Here is a 16,143-nt window from a genome sequence, read left to right as displayed (position 1 = left end):
AAAGCACCGAAATAAAGCACTGAAATGTGCGCTGCTTTTCGGTCTGGTTACTACCGTTTATGTCAGAACCGGTGCCATCATGGCACCGGACACCGGTACCCATCCCTAGTCAGCAGCAATGGAAACTTCAAAATAAGAGCGAGGAGATTATCCCATTGAGTTGCATAATATTCTCAAGTATGTAGGAAACCAAAGGTCGCACTAACTCTACATCGATGTGTTTGCTGAAATTGATTTTCTGTTTTTTTTTTTTGTTTGTTTTTTAAATATCACCTTACAATCCAATCCCTTTGTTTTCATTTGTTCCAGACTCCAGCAGCAAACCCAAAGTGGAGTGCAGCGTGGTGACAGAGTTCACCGACCACATCTGCGTCACCATGGACGCCGAGCTCATCATGTTCCTGCACGACCTGGTGTCGGCCTATCTAAAGGAGAAAGAGAAAGGTTTGTTTTTTCCACGTTACTCATCGATGTTAGTCTGTCAGTGAAACAACAATGTTTATTCATTTCAACTGCCCACAAATTTATGACTCAACTAGTCACGAAAAAAAACACCCTCCAGAGTTCCAAGCATTGTACAGTCTGTCAAGAATACGAGTCATCAAGCCATCGGAGGAGAAGACCACAAGTTAAGCACATCTGTCTGTCTCTGTACTTGTGAAGCTGTCCGCGTGCTGTGGGACAAATTTTTGGGAGCAGCGTGACACGCAGCCGTCTGACTGTTACTTTCACGCACAGCAGGCAGGTCAGGGAGCCCGACGCGCGCAGCATCCTAATGGGTTTCAAGTCGTCGCAAAGGAACAAATTAGCACTCTTTATGCCGGCGACCTCGCTTTCATCACCACAATTAAAACAGCCGCGACTTTGTTCTGTTGATTCTGCAGCAAAGTAGAAAGAGAAGCACTGCGAGCGCTTCAGATTTTCACACGTTTGATTCATTCTGATTAATTGAAGTAGGACACATCTATGTTGTGCTCTGATGTTGTTGTTCACGAATGTGCTAAAAGAGAAAAGGAAGCGTTTCAAAGCAGAGACCTGATTGCCTCTCTCCCTCGGTGTCCTCAGCTCTTTTTGCCCCGCGGATGTTCGCCCCTCGGCCCGGCCAGAAGAGCCCCACCGCCCTGCACGATGAAAGCTCCGCGGATAAAGACAAGGACGACAGCATCAACTACACCACGGTGGACTGGAGGGAGTTCATGTGCAACACCTGGCACCTGGAGCCGACTCTCAGGTCAGCTCAGCATCTGTTTGTTATTCTAAGACGCACACTTTCACATGATGAGCAGGAGTCCTAAAGCTCACTCAAAAATGTCAGAGGAGAAAATAAGAAGCATCTTTTTCTACGACTTTGTTCTCAAAGCAAACATGATTGCACAAACCAACAAAAACAAACAATGCAGCAAAGGTTTAAAAAAAAGCTTTAATTTTTTGTTTAGTTGGTGAAACGGCACAACCATTTCTTGATGGTTTCTAGCACAAACACTAAGATGTGGAACAGCTGAGCCCCAATTATGGCCTAATTTTGTTCTGTTTGTTGGATTTTTGTGGGTTTTATCATCTTGTAAAGACTCTTTGAATATTTTCGGTTCCACAGAGATGCCGATGAGCTATTTAATGAGCTGGGTTGTAAAAAGTAAATGTGCAATTAGCCCATTAAAATTTTAAGTTTTGAAATGAACAGAAAGATGCGCTGTCAGTGCTTCGTTATCTAAATGTTATATATCGATTTTTACTAATATTAGTAACTCTTTTATATGTGAGAAGCAATGTGTGAGGCTAGTTTAGGTGGAGCCAGTTAAAAATTAGATTCACATCAATGTATTTATAGCTGTATGGTTAATAGCCCTAGTAATACAGTAAGAAAAAGACAGCATCATAGAGAGAACCCGACTCACGAACAGACGACCTCTGAGAAGGCACTTGCAGGTGATTGCAGGAAGGAAGAACTCCTTTATCACAGGAAGAAATGTCCTGCAGCGGCAGGCTCAGGCAAGAAGAGGAACAAATAAGGACCAAACTCAAACTACAGGAGAGAGAAGACTAAAGTTAATGACATGCAGAAGTAGAGAAGAAATGCTCAGTGCATCATGGGAAGTCTCCCAGCAGCCTGAGCCTGTTGCAGCGTAACTAAGGGATGTTTAAGGGTCACCCGATCAGCCCTAATGATAAGCTTTATCAAAAAATAATGAACAGAGGTATAATTTCACAGGATGAGCAATAACTTTGCAGTGTAGCATCTCTTATTAACCCCCTTAGCCTTTTTCAGATGCTAGTTTATAATTACTAATCGTTAATCTTTTGTGAATTTGTACAAATGCAGCACAAACACTAAATAAATGAAGCATCTTAGTCCCTTTACAAAGACTTTGCTTCATTAATCCCAGGAAAAAACAAAGATTTTAATAAAAAGAAAAGAATATTTTTGAATCTTTATATGAAATATCTTTGTACAAAGCAACAGCTTCTCCTCTGAGATTCAAAAGTAAGAAGCAAATCCAGCAACAGGGACTCTTTTCATGCACCTTTAGCAATGCTTAAACTTCACCTCTACCTTCAGGCTCATCTCCTGGACGGGTCGGAAGATCGACCCAGTCGGCGTGGACTACATCTTACAGAAACTGGGCTTCCACCATGCCAGGACTACAATTCCCAAATGGCTGCAGAGGGGTGTGATGGACCCACTGGACAAGGTGCTGTCAGTACTCATCAAGAAGCTGGGCACCGCTCTGCAAGACGAAAAGGAAAAGAGAGGCCGAGACAAAGAAGAACACTGAGGAACCGAGTCATGCCACTGGAATCAGAGCTGTGCAAAATGTTTCAACACTAGTTTTCTGTATTTAAAAGGCCCCTACTTTACGATGTCCAGCATCCTGCATAGTTGTTTACTGTGGTGCTTGCCTCTAGGGGTTGCGACTGAAGCGTTTTGCACTGCTGTTTTTCGTTTTCTGTACATTTTGAACAAATTAGCAAATGCTAGCATTATTTGATTGCTTTAAAGGTAAAACCCTGCCTCTCTTACCTGTTGTAAATGACCTTACTGAAACTGCTTCAAAGTTTATTTTAAGGCTTACCAGTCGTTCATGAGAAATGATTTCTTAAACCATTGCCTTTTTCTCTGTTTCCCATGGAACACATGGTAGGTATGCTTGATGTAATTTATAGCGCAGCTTCGCGATATTTAAGAGGAATTCAGCGACGCGTTCTTCATTCTTGACACGAACAAATAAATCCTGGGAGATTTTTCTTAAAATCATCCCCTCACTCGTGAGGATGATATAAGCTTGTAATTATAATTTGATCATTATTTATGACTATGTGAAATTCAGCGTCTGTATGATGTATTAGCTTGATGTGTCAAGCTTCATTTTGTCTTTTTTTTTTTTAATCCACACATTAGAACCAATGTATATAGTTAAATTTCTTAAATGTGTTGATTTCGTAACTTAATAAAACTATTGCCATGAAGTTTTAAAAATAAAGCTCACGTCTGTTAATTTTACACAGCCTAAAGGTAGGTTAGAGTTTTGTTGTAAATCATTTTCCCCAACTGGTTATGAGTGGTAGCTGGGAAACTGATTGCTAATGTCCCCGTAATCCAGGCCTACAGACCGCTCAGTGATTCCCTGTTAAACATCTTTCATTGTATCCTCCATCCAATGTCCACATAATGTCACATGAGGCAGCTTAATAGAAGTCCATGGGAAAATATCCCTCAGCTCTAAAATCTTTAAACAGTTTCCAGATGACTTTATGGGTTCAGTCGCCGATATTTCATATCTTGTTTCAAGACCCCAAGATGCCAACAGGACTTGATGGAGGGATGTCATTTCTAGTGTCTTTGGTGTCTAGACTTGCCTCTAGACGGACTGTTTCACAATTGGATCCAGTTTAAGAAACAAAGCCCTTTTTTTTACCCTTTAAATCATCGGTGTCAAACTCGGGCCCGCGGGCCAAATTTGGCCTGTAGCCTAATTACATTTGGCCCGCGAAGCCATACCAAATTACTATTAGAGCTGGCCTACTGGTATTATACAGCTAATATATATATATATATATATATATATATATATAGTATTAAGCTTTGCTTGTTCCATATTCAGTTTTTCAGCAAAACGTGTTTGAGTCCATAAGAAAAGATTCATTCTTATATCTGGAGGAATAAATATATTTCAATAAATATTAACGTTAGCCCGCGACTTTGTTCCTGTTTTGAATTTTGGCCCACTGTGTATTTGAGTTTGACACCCCTGTTTTAAATGAAAGGGCAGCACTCCTTTTTTTTTCTTGTCTAAAAGCCACTGACTCACGAGCACTTCATTCTCAGATCTATGAAATGCATCTTTTGTGTTGATACTTTTCCAGGAAATGTCAGTCAGGTGTTACGGGAGCGGTGTCTGATGCTTTTAAGTGCTTCACATGGTTGAAATCAGAGCTGTAATGGTATCTGCATTAATACATTTCCTTTCTTGAGGCAGTAATTTGCTTCACCTCTGGATTTTTGGAGGAGGTAATGAGTGCTCCTGTAAGACTCTTTGTAATTTAACTCCTACTAGTTTCCACTGATGTCTGTGAGGGGGGAAAAAAACCTCCCCACATGTCACCGGCTTTGCTCACCGCGGGGTTTTGTTAATACATTACTCTGACTGTAAGACCCCCTTCCCCACCTCCACACCTCTCCAGTGCTAATCTCTTCCTCCGTGCCTTTCCCCCCTCACCATGAGCCATGTTCCACTTTTGGTTCCATGCCATGCTTTTTGAATTTTTGATGGTGCGTTGGCGAGTGGAGCAGGGCACGCGGCAGCACAGCAAAGGGGGAAGAGAACTGCTGCGTTTCCTCTGTGATGTCTGCTGTGAGACTGCAGAAGTGTCACCTGAGGAAAGGCAGACAGCTCAGTGTGAGAGCACACTCAAGTCTTTGGTCTCGCTCGCCAGGACCGGACATTATTTTTGATTTTTTATTCTGCCTACTCCACGCGCTCTCCTTTGAAGTGATTTCCGATTTGCATATCGTTACTGCACATTTCTTTTATTTCCTTCACCTCCTGGAGATACAGTATATACATATAAACATGAGAGCCAAGCAAATGACCAGTAGATGGAGTCAAAAGCCAGTCGTCCTACAAACTGAACACCTTAATGACACCTCCCTTTAGTGTACTGCTGTGTTCCTGAATTATAAAATAGAAACGGAATAGAAGACATTAAAAAGTCATGAAGTGGCCAGAGATGTCAAGCAGCTTAAATTGGATCCGTCCGGCTCAGACGCTCTTTGCTGGAGTTACCAGGTCCAGGAAGACTAAAAAAGACCATTAGGTCGCCTACATGTGATGACAACAATCTCCATTTGACAGATTAGTGTGCAAAACACCGCTCTGAAAAACTAATTGTAGAATTAATTTCAAAATCACTGCCAACTCTAAGTGCAAACTTGGCGGCGGTGCAGACCAGTCGCTCCGGTTTTCACTAAACTGAGCTGGACAAAAGCACCAGGGTTCCTTTTAACCTCACAAACTGGGTGAGAAACTACATGAAAGTCGTTAATTAGCATGTTTTTTATATCTTGTGTGTGTTTGATCACAGCAAGAACAAAAATGTAACTGCAAAAATTGCAAGTCATTGCCACATAGTAACTCTGGGCATCTCCGCATGAGAGCCACGCTCGAGTCTTTGTTGAGGTGCCAGAGTATGTCTTGAGTTTTGGGACAACAGGAGAGAATTCACCTAGACTAAAAGATGAAACGAGTTTTTAGCCTTGCTGTTGTTGTGCATCTCTTTAAGGTTATTAAGTCTCTTTGTTTCATTTTGCACTGTTTTTCCATCTGTGCTCATTTTGTCTCTTTGAACCCATTTGTATTCATTTTGCAGCCTCATAATCGTTTGTAGTTACTTACCAAAAGATCTGGTGACTGTGGAGCACATTTGAGTACACTGCCGTGAACATTACCATGTTCATGAGACAGTTTCAGTTTTATGACATGGTTCGTTATCCTGCTGGAAGCAGCTGTCAGAAGATGTACACCGTGGTCTGCAACAGTACCCAGGTAGGCTGTGATGCCCAGAGTGTGCCAGGATAATAACCCCCACCCCATTACAACACTAGCAGCAGCAGCAGCCTGACCCATTAATAAAAAGCAGTACAGATCCATGCATTCCTGTCATTTATTCCTTAAAAAGAAACCTAATTTAAAGTTCAGGTTGGATGCAAGCTTTAAATTCGAAATGTAATTTTAAATTACATTTCGAATAGTAATACTTAGTAATACTTAGTATATTGTGACTATTTCAATTTCAGCCTCGAGTAGTTTTGACCTTGGGAAGATGAGATGGTAAAAAAATAAGCTGAAGCAAAAGCAGCATACAGAACACAAGTGAGAGCATAGCACTATAAAACAAGTATATCACCTTGAGCTAGTTCAAACAGCAGCAGCTTGACTTCTTGTTTATCAGATGTCATCACATCACCTCCGACATGACTGCTCTTTATTGGATCCTGCAAGGAAGACTTTACTGGTCATTTTTGGGGACATCAGGGCCCCTGGACTTTAGAAGGGACCATAGATACATTCATAGATACATTCATAGACAGCAGCTGGATAGCGTAGTGGTAAGACTACACATCTGTGTAGTGGGAGTCACAAGTTCGATTCCTGCCTGGGGGCTTTCAAAATTTTGACATCAGGACAGCAGCAGCTTGACTTCTTGTTTATCAGAAGTCAAGCTGATAAAGACCTGGACTTTAGGAGGGACCATAGATACATTCATAGATACATTCATAGACAGCAACTGGATAGCGTAGTGGTAAGACTACACATCTTTGTAGTGGGAGTCACAAGTTCGATTCCTGCCCGGGTTGTCTGTATCCGGTAGGGTCCTAGACCTAGAAAATGCTACAGCAAGGAGGAGTCAGGATGCCAGAACAGTGGGGGTAATATCATAATCCCCCCCCACTCAGAAGAACAAAGCAAGTCAGATCTTCTTGGAGGAAGTCTAAGAAGCTGAAGATGGAACTGGAACCTACAAACCATCCTCCTGTTGTGTCCCTCCCCGTGGCTGTGCTCTAGACTTCTTGTCTAGAAGTCTAGCACCACTTCTTCAGGCTCAGAGTCACCCTATGGATCAGGCAGGCTCAGGCAGCAACAATCAACTTTCGTGGTCAGATGTAGTTGTTCATGTCTTGGCAGTAAAACATGTCGCTACGTGTGGTCACCTCCTTGGCTTGGTAGTTTATGGTTTTGTGTTAGTATACCTGCTGAAACCTCCTGGTTGATGTTTATGAGCAGTATAGGTGTTCAGCTGATCTGAATAGCTAATATGAATAACTTGCTTTAATCAAGATTTTACTAATTATTTTACTTATTAAGTTTGAGGCCAACAGAACAATGAGCAAAAACCATGTTGAAAGCTTTATTTGATCTTCTTTGAGCAGGTACCAAAATCTTTCAGCATTCACTGCACAAAATACTTCAACAAGCAACAGAGACCAACATTTTGAAGAAAGAAGCAAGTGAATACAGTGAAGATGAACCACTGCAGCATTGCACTGTCTCTTTTCTTAGATGTGTTGACACGAAACGCTCCCCAGGTCCAAGGAGTTGGCTGCAGTTTTTTAAAAGAGATGTAAATGTTACCACCGTATGGATTTGGGAGGTGAAGGAGGGTTAGGCTGGGCACACATTAAGTTCTCTGCACACCTACCCTACAGATAAAACAGTGACTACAGCAGATTCAAGTCTAAGCAGACAGGGAAGGCTTTATAATTTGAAACCCACAATGCAGTAACTGTAAAAGAAAAATAGAATAAGAAGCAAAGTTATCCTAGAGCATGCTCTATAAACATTGATGAGATTCTTCAAAATGGCAATATAAACATTGGTAACAATAATTATCAGGATCAGTTGTAAATATTACCAGTTCAGTGTCACAACTTTTCCACAACTACACAAATAGTCCCTGAGAGCAGTGTGGGGTTGATCTTTGAAAAATACTCACAAGTTTCCCAGTAAAACTGGAAACGTACTTTTGCTTTACATTGTGCTCGCTTCTTCTGTTGGTATGTTGTATTTGTTGTAACCTTTGCTTCCATGACGGCCAGGTCTCTCTTGGAAAATTAAATCTCGATGAGACTTTTACCTGGATCCATCAGCCCAAGCTGCGAAACACCCATAAGTGATGACATCCAGGAAGTGTTTTTTTGTTGCTTTTTTTTTTTAATTACTGTAATTTTCATGTGCTAAGAATTTAATTTAACTGATTTAAGATCTCACTGCTTCTTACTTAAAGTTTTTTGTGTACAAATAAATTCACATAAAAGGTTCAAACACACAGATCTGTTCATACACACTACTGACTATCACAGCATGACCAATAGTGAGCCTTTAAAATACACTAATTACAGAGTGTACACAGTCTCAGTGGGTACAGTGAGTCACAGGCTCCCAGGTGGTGTGTGTTTTGGTTGAAAAGCTGCTGCTGTGGCACACTTCTGGATCATCTCAACACTTAAACATTTTTTTTAATCAGTGTGATCAAATATGGAACTTTTCCATCTTTTAACTAGCCAGTACTCAGACATTTTTTTTGTAGTGTCTGTCCCAAATTACAGATCCTGATTCCTGTTGATGGTGAGAGAGACCAGTGAAATGTTCAGGCTTTTATCTTTAATAGTTTCTCAAATATTCGTGTTCGAGCATTGCCTCAGATTTCAATGTGTGAAAAACAGGAAGTGTGTCAACAAACAACTTTTCAAAATAATCTATCTTGAAAACTATTTGATATATGAAGCCAAAATTTCACAGCAATCATAAATGTTCAAATTTATTTATGCAAATCGATGGTCAAGCAGAAGGCTTGGTTGATTTGAAATGGAATGACCGCCTCTGTCCAATCGAGGCCATGCCCCCGCCCAGAAGCAAAACTTTGTCACTGTGTTCTCTGACGGTGGTTATCAAACCCGTGCATGGAAGAATACACATTTAAAGACGAAAAATACAGAAACAATGCATCAAAGTGCATTCTTCCAAGATTTATGCATTCACATGGGATGAATCCCGGTAAAACTCCACATCAAAGACGGCTCCTAGATTGCTGACCGTGTAGCTGGTCAAATTAGGAAAAGCATGAAGTAAGCAGCACTGCAGTGCAGAGCAGTTAACTAAACTGTGTGGCCCAAACACAACATGCTTAGTGCTGCTGGTGTGGGGAAAAAAACAGCTGGGATTATTCTCCCTGTTCTGTTCTTATGTCACAACATCTGCTTGCTGTGGGTTTTTTTGTTTGTTCACACAACATTTGATGAATAAAATAGCTCACCTGTCTCTCCTCCACTCCTCAGTAGTTCCTCCCCATGCACAGTGGAGTTTTTCACTCTCAAACAGCCACTGAAATTACAAGTTGAGGGGAAGATAAACAAGCGTCTCCATAAACGCAGTTGCATGAAGCTATCATTTATTCAGACCAACAGAAATACTATTCTTCTGGTTTCTTTCATTTTGAGAAGAGAGAAAAATATGAAGAGTAAAATATTGAAATAACATTTTAACCAAATAAGTCACTTCCTGCCACTGGAAATGCCTCCAGTCACAACTGTTAGAAATCCCACAATGCACCTGTAAATTTACAGGTCAAATAAACTACCACAAGCTCCCAGAACTGCTGTTTGCAGATGTTACTGCATTTGTGAAATATATCCTGATTACTGTAAAATACTATATTACTTTATATATATATTGATAATCACATCCTTGATACCACTTTACAGCCACAAGCAAAACTAACAAAACTATATAGAGGAATACCCATATTCCCAGGCACACACACTCTCACACACCTTTTGACTAGGTTGTTTCTGTACACGTTAGCCTTTTTTTGTTTGTTTTTACAAAAACAAAATATGCAAGAAGGATGGAATGACGGCCGAATGAGCAGAATGCCAGAAAAATCTATTCAAATTCTGTTGAATTTGCCAGGGATGTACTTAAAAATGTAAAATCTGCCAATAGACTACAATTGCAATATCACAACTATTTTACAACATACTGACTTAAATGACACATCACCAACAAAAGGAGTTGGTATCTACAGCAGGAAAATATTGATCTTTAAAGATGAGTAAGAGGCAACAGGAAAGAAGTATGTTACCCTATTTTAAGGGGAGAGGGGGTCGGCTTACCTTATTTAAAGTGAAGATCACAACATCGAGTTTTCTGGGATGCAAACATGTTAATCACCCTGTCGTTGAAGTCAAACGACACCAAGTGCTTTAGAGTCTAAAGCAATGCGGCGTCCTTCATCCAGGTGGCAGGCGATGTTAACGTTACCCTATTTCCAATGTGACTTGTGCTTCATTCGTGTTTCCTAATTTTGTTTAGATAAATGCTTCAAATCCACAATTCCTTGTTGAATTCAAGCTGTGTCTCCTCCAAAAAGCAGGCATGGGACACAGTAAAGTGAATTCCTGCTTGCCGTTAGCTAATCCTTTCGTTGAAACCACATAACACAAACTTTACGATTCTGTCGTTTGTGTTATTTGAACATCGTTTGGATGATGTGGTCCCAGTCTCTTAACCTTTTCGTCCAAAGATATAGAAGAAAATATTCAACTAAGTAAATAATTCACTTCGGTTATGCTAATGCTCGTCGCTGCCGCCATATTGATTTCGCCTCCCTTCTCTCGTTCGCCAAAATTCCCGCCTCTGGGCTGAACAGCAAATAAAGGGGGCGTGGCCTGACGCCTGTCACTCACTACTCCATGAAGATGAATGGTAGCTGATGCTGCGGTGCATAGGCTGTGAGAATAAGCCAATGTAGCTAAATCCGGGGGGGGGGGGGGTTCTTTTGACTATAGGGCTTTGGAGTTGACGTCACACCGCAATGCATTATGGGAGCGCAGCGCCATTTTCGGGGTCTACGAATCCAAAGCCCTATTCACTTTGCTGGAACGACGACGACAAGAATCATGCTTAAAAGCAGCTCAAAAGAAAACGGACGGTATAGAGACCGATTGCGTCCAGAGGTGAAGCAGCGTTACTTGAAAAAAATAGAGTGCATCGCAAATCTGGACCCGTACGAAATACGGCAGTGGAGTAAAGACCCAGACGACCTACTGCCACTGTCCTACCCCGATGTCTTCGCCTATCTTGTTTGTGGAGTAAGCGCCTACACAGCGAACCAGTTCCGAAATTACAAGTCACTGGAGGCGCACATCCAATTTACCAACGGCTGGGTGCAAGATTTGGGTATTTTCAAGCCGCCAAACTCTGAGTACGTCGTCATTCATACCAAGGTAAGTCAGCTGAAGCGCATCAAGTGTAATAGCCATTTTCCACCCCCCACCATAATTAATGTTATACATTTATCATCGAACTGCTAAAATATCGTTATCATATTATGTGCCCATAATTGTAAAGTAGATGCAAATTAACACATTGATAATCGGGCAAATTATTAACGCCAATTCGTGTCCTCCCTGTCTCATTTCATTTATTGTCAACCTTGTCCTTGTATGTTACAGGTACTGCACTCCCAAAGATTGAATGAACCTGCTTTACGACCATGGGTAATTGTAAGCACCACGGGGAAGGTCGAAGCTGCACACTGCACCTGTATGGCCGGAGTTGCTGAGACCTGCACCCATGTCGCTGCACTTCTATTTAAAGTGGAGGCAACAGTGAGGATCCGTGGCACAAAGACTGTCAGAAATGCAGCCGCGAGTGGTCACAAAGTTTTTCCTTCTGGTGTCTAGTTTTCTGTCAGAAGTGCATTGAAATATGTATAACTTGATTTCAAACCTGCAGCACTTACCATGTAACAATTGTCAAACTGTAAAATAAAGAGTGAAATACAGTTATTTGTTATCTTGCTTTTATTATAACGTCATTTTAGTGAAACAGGTACAGAAATGGTTACATAACGTAATGTCAGTGTGTTCATACAATAACACATAAAAAAAAAGGTTTTACTAGTACTGTCTTCAGAGACATACTGAGAGTTTTCACAATTATTAATTAACAAGTACAAGTCTCATGTGTGCCTGGTTTCACTACCACACTAGGGCACATGTTAACCAAAACACAACACACCCTCACAATTTTATTAATGAAGGTAACGTCTTCACCCTCACATGGAAGAAGAGGACGGATTGGCATGGTGGTATGTAGCATTTTGAACTTGTTGCGCAAACTGCCAATTACTCGCTCGACATGGATTCTTAGGTGTGCAATGGCTCGTGTATTTTCTATGTCCTTGGCATCTAGTTGACAGAAGCCCCTTGTAAATGCTGGGATCTTAACCTCCGCACACATCATTCCCACCGCATCTCTGATGTCAAAGCCTCTGTCAGCCAAAACTACATCCCCTGGTAACAGCTTGTTAAGTATTCCACATTGCTCTGTGATGTGTTTATCTGATGCACTGTCCATCTCTGGCTGCTCTCCTGCGGTGTCCATCTCTGGCTGCTCTCCTGTGGTAACTTCTGCTGGGGCTTCACCTTCACATTCTGCAGCTCCATTGTGAAAGCCTGTCCAATAAAAAGAGTGCAAATACACAAGGGAATTTTAAAGTGGTTTATACATTAAGGCAGTATGAATACTCAAATGTTTGTGTTAATTGACTAAGATCAACTTTTAAAATAAGAGACTGTGGTTGGGGGTGCGGTTGTTGTTTACCTCCTACTAGTGCTTTTTTTGTTGCCGTTGTGTTCGCCTCCTGTGACGGTCTGACTGTGATGTTCGGATTTCGGAGTGCCCCATGTGTAGCGTTGGTACCCAGTCTGGATTTGTTTGATCCATTTCATAGGCAGGCTTCCCTACAGTTGTGCAAAAGAATTAGCGAATCTTTACATAGCACATATGTCTGCAAAGTCACTCCATTCATGTTTGATCGCAATTTCTATAACTTCCGAGACCACCAACGATAATATTATTCAGCTATAAAGTGTGATATGAACATATCTAGCACTTACCGGAATGAAAATGTCTGGAGCACACCAAGTGATATGGGGAGATGGAACAGAACTTGATATCAGCTCGTCTCACGGCTGCTATCCAGGCTCGACGCCTTCGTTTGGTAACATCCGAAGGTTACATTGCTTCCAGGTTGGGAAAGCATAAAAAGACAACCCAAGCTTATTCCCGTGCCGATCGTAAGATCGAACATTGCAGCCGACCACACAGCAAGTACGAACCATTGCTGTGCTTTCGCTCCTTTGTCGCTTGCTCTTAGACCCCGAAAATGGCGGATCAGGCCAAAATCCTTTCCACGCCCACCCCCGTGACATCACGCTCCAAAGCCCTATTTGGTGTTGTTGCTGCACTTCGTTACACTTCGTTTAAGTAATCTGTTGAAATTTATATAAATATATTTATTTTTTATTGAAAAAGACAGCAGGGCTTAGCCATGAGCAGGATTCGAACCCGGCCCTCCTGGTCTCAAGGCAGCTACTCATCTCACTGAGCCAAACTCATTCTGACACCACACAAGCACTAAAACTAAACCAAGTGCTTTTTTTCTAACAACATTCACAGAGCAACTTGGGGTTAGTATCTTGCCCAAGGATACTTGGCATGCAGACTGGAGGCGCCAGGGATCAAACCACCAACCTTCTGATCAGTTGGTGACTTGCTCTACCTCCTGAGCTACAGCCACCCGGGAGGGTTTAGCCCTGTCAGCCCATTCATACCAGCGGTCCCTGCCTGCATGTGTGGATAGCAGGGTGAACGGTGGCCTTGTCCCTTGCACACAGAGATTTCTTCCAATTTTCTGAATATTTTGATGTTATTGTAACATAAATGATTAAATAAAAATTTTCTCATAGTGATAAAATATTATTCTGAATTCGTTCCGATACTTTTAGAGGCTATTTTTTGATGCTCTTTTTATACTCAGTCTTGTTTCTAAACCTAATTAGACTTGAGCTCTTATTTCTCACAAAATATTGAATTTCTAATTTTAAACATATGTTTCCTATGTTCTCTTGTGAATAAAAAATGGCTTTGTTATAGTCACAGTTGCATTCTGTATTTATTTATAAGTTACGCAGCTTCACAACTGTTTCGGACCTGAGGTTGTGCCCTGCCAACAACACACGAGACCACTTTGAACACCTTAAACTGACACAGATTTTTTTCTGTTAATAATTAGAGTTTTATTTATTTATTTTTCGCAGCCATTACTGAAAATTGCTTTCCAGGGGAAGAATATTTTTTCTTTACATCTTCAAATCATCATCTTGTTATGAGAGGCCTCATTAGCCTAATGATGGAAACAAAGAGCAACGGCATGATACTTTCAAGGATATTGAAAACCTCTTCAAAGCTGTCTTCTAAACCTTGCCCTACAGAACAAATGTGCCCACGTGGGACAATAAAGTCAGGTCCATTAAATTGAATACCAGAGAGTGCTGTTATGACGTACAGCTGCTAACCTAAGTTAATGCAAATGTGCAGATTGAGATTTGAGCGTCTTTTTGATTGAGTTTGTAATTGCTTGTTCCACCTCATTGGCTTTACCTGATTTAATAATTCATTATAACAATATGCCTCATAAACATTAGAAGGGGAAGTTGATAGTTGATAGTCAGATGTGGCTTTTCTCAAGTGTTCACTTACTCATTCTCTGTTTGAGATGCGCACATGGTACCTCAGGGGCTTTCCTCAGTTGGTGATGACCCCACTGACGACCATGTTGTCTGAACTGAACCGCTATGAACATCTGCGCCAGCTGCCGCATCTCTTTCATGTAAGGTAGCTTGAATGTAATGCTTCTGTACTAACGCCAAGGAAATCTGCTTTCAGGCCAACTAGCTAGTAGTAGTAGTGGCCATCTTCTGTCCCACTTATGCCCCACTGGATTCACGGACACTTGGTTTGTGGCTTTGCTGTTAGTCCACTAATAATATGGTGCCAACAGCTTTTCTTAAAGCTGCACTAATAATGACTGTTTTTACATTAGAAGTTATAAAGTCTCTTACTGCATCGCTAAAGGGGATGATAATTGTCCTCCTTCAGCCGGTCCCTTTAAGGGCCACCACAACAGATCATCTGCCTCCATCTCACCCTATTCCTAGCATCCTCTTCTGTCACACCACCACCTCTACATGTCCTCCTTCCCTACATCCATGAATCTCCTTTCTAGTCTTCCTCTTTTCCTCCTGTCTGCCAGCTCTATATTCAGCATCAATATATCCACTGTCCCTCCTCTGCGCATGTCCAAACCATCTCAGCCTTTCTTCTCTAACATTGTCTCCTAATCGTTCACCCTGAGGTGTCCTTCTTATGTACCCACTTCTGATCCTGTTCATTTTGGGCACTCCCAACAAAAATCTGAGCATCTTCACCTCCTGTCTTTTGCTCAGCACCGCCACCTCCAAACCATCCATCATAGCATATCTCAATAACATATTGCAAGCCATCCTGTCACAAATCACCCTTGACACTCTTCTTCACCTTTCTTGTGCAGTGTTTGTTGCTTTCATATTGTTGGCTCCAGGTATTTAAAGTCGTCGACCTTGACTATAAGTTGTGGATAACTTTAGGGCTTAAAATCCTCCTGAAAACTTAGGAAAATACTTTTTTTTGCGATGTCCTGCCACTTTAAACAGGTCATCCCCTTTCTATAATTTTAATGGGATTCACAGGGACTGAAAATCTTTTGTAGCTTTAAGTGGCCACTCCAAAATTTGCTATTTTTGACACCTCGGTGCTAAGTACATTTTCAGTCTGAGGTTGCTGCTTGCTAAAGAAATTTCAGTGTTGTGTTTATGGGCTCATTTGATGCCTCCAAGTCAACAAAAAGGAACAAACCTACAGAGAATTATCACCCATCTCACAGACATCTCCTAGACGGTGGATAATTCACAGTCAAAGTTAACAACAGTGAGTAAGTGGCAGCCACACATTTACAGATGTTTTCTGCAGGAATGAGTAGAGACCAAAGTAGCTGACGACAGCACATTTTAACCACTGATATTAGCATTTCTGCTGCTCAGTGGACGTTATGAAACAGCAGATGGACGTAGAGAATCTAGATCCTACTAAGGTCAGTCCAGTGCAACTCTTTATGTGAAAACACTCAGGACTGGCAGAAAATGTTTCAAACCAGTCAATTCTTTCAGGAAATTACACACCTTCAAGACCAGAAGGCATGTCA

The 16,143-nt window shown here is 41.4% G+C and overlaps 1 protein-coding gene and 2 long non-coding RNA genes across 7 annotated transcripts in view; 1 reads left to right on the top strand and 2 right to left on the bottom strand.

Annotated features, from left to right (window-relative positions):
* The window catches only part of bltp1 (bridge-like lipid transfer protein family member 1), an 81,088-nt gene extending 78,020 nt beyond the window's left edge, over positions 1-3,068 (top strand). For all 5 annotated transcript variants that reach the window (XM_085143769.1, XM_085143768.1, XM_085143767.1 and 2 more), the window contains 3 exons: positions 310-444; positions 1,066-1,231; positions 2,558-3,068. In XM_085143769.1, coding sequence (XP_084999895.1) covers positions 310-444; positions 1,066-1,231; positions 2,558-2,774 — 518 coding nt within the window. In that variant the 3' untranslated portion in view covers positions 2,775-3,068. The remainder of the gene's footprint in view (positions 1-309; positions 445-1,065; positions 1,232-2,557) is intronic.
* Positions 1-16,143, bottom strand: part of LOC146495751 (uncharacterized) — a 146,001-nt gene that overhangs the window by 12,920 nt on the left and 116,938 nt on the right. The gene's annotated exons all lie outside the window — the stretch shown is intronic.
* LOC146495753 (uncharacterized) lies at positions 7,391-10,805 on the bottom strand. The gene is made up of 4 exons (XR_014871231.1): positions 10,169-10,805; positions 9,310-9,377; positions 8,018-8,149; positions 7,391-7,779 (listed from the first exon to the last, which is right to left on the bottom strand). It is a non-coding gene; the product is annotated as an uncharacterized LOC146495753 (long non-coding RNA).

This window comes from Neolamprologus multifasciatus, chromosome 19 (assembly GCF_963576455.1).
Source record: "Neolamprologus multifasciatus chromosome 19, fNeoMul1.2, whole genome shotgun sequence".
NCBI classification, from domain to species: Eukaryota; Metazoa; Chordata; class Actinopteri; order Cichliformes; family Cichlidae; genus Neolamprologus; species Neolamprologus multifasciatus.
Note: the sequence above shows the minus strand (reverse complement) of the source record. Positions and strands in the feature narration are given on the sequence as shown.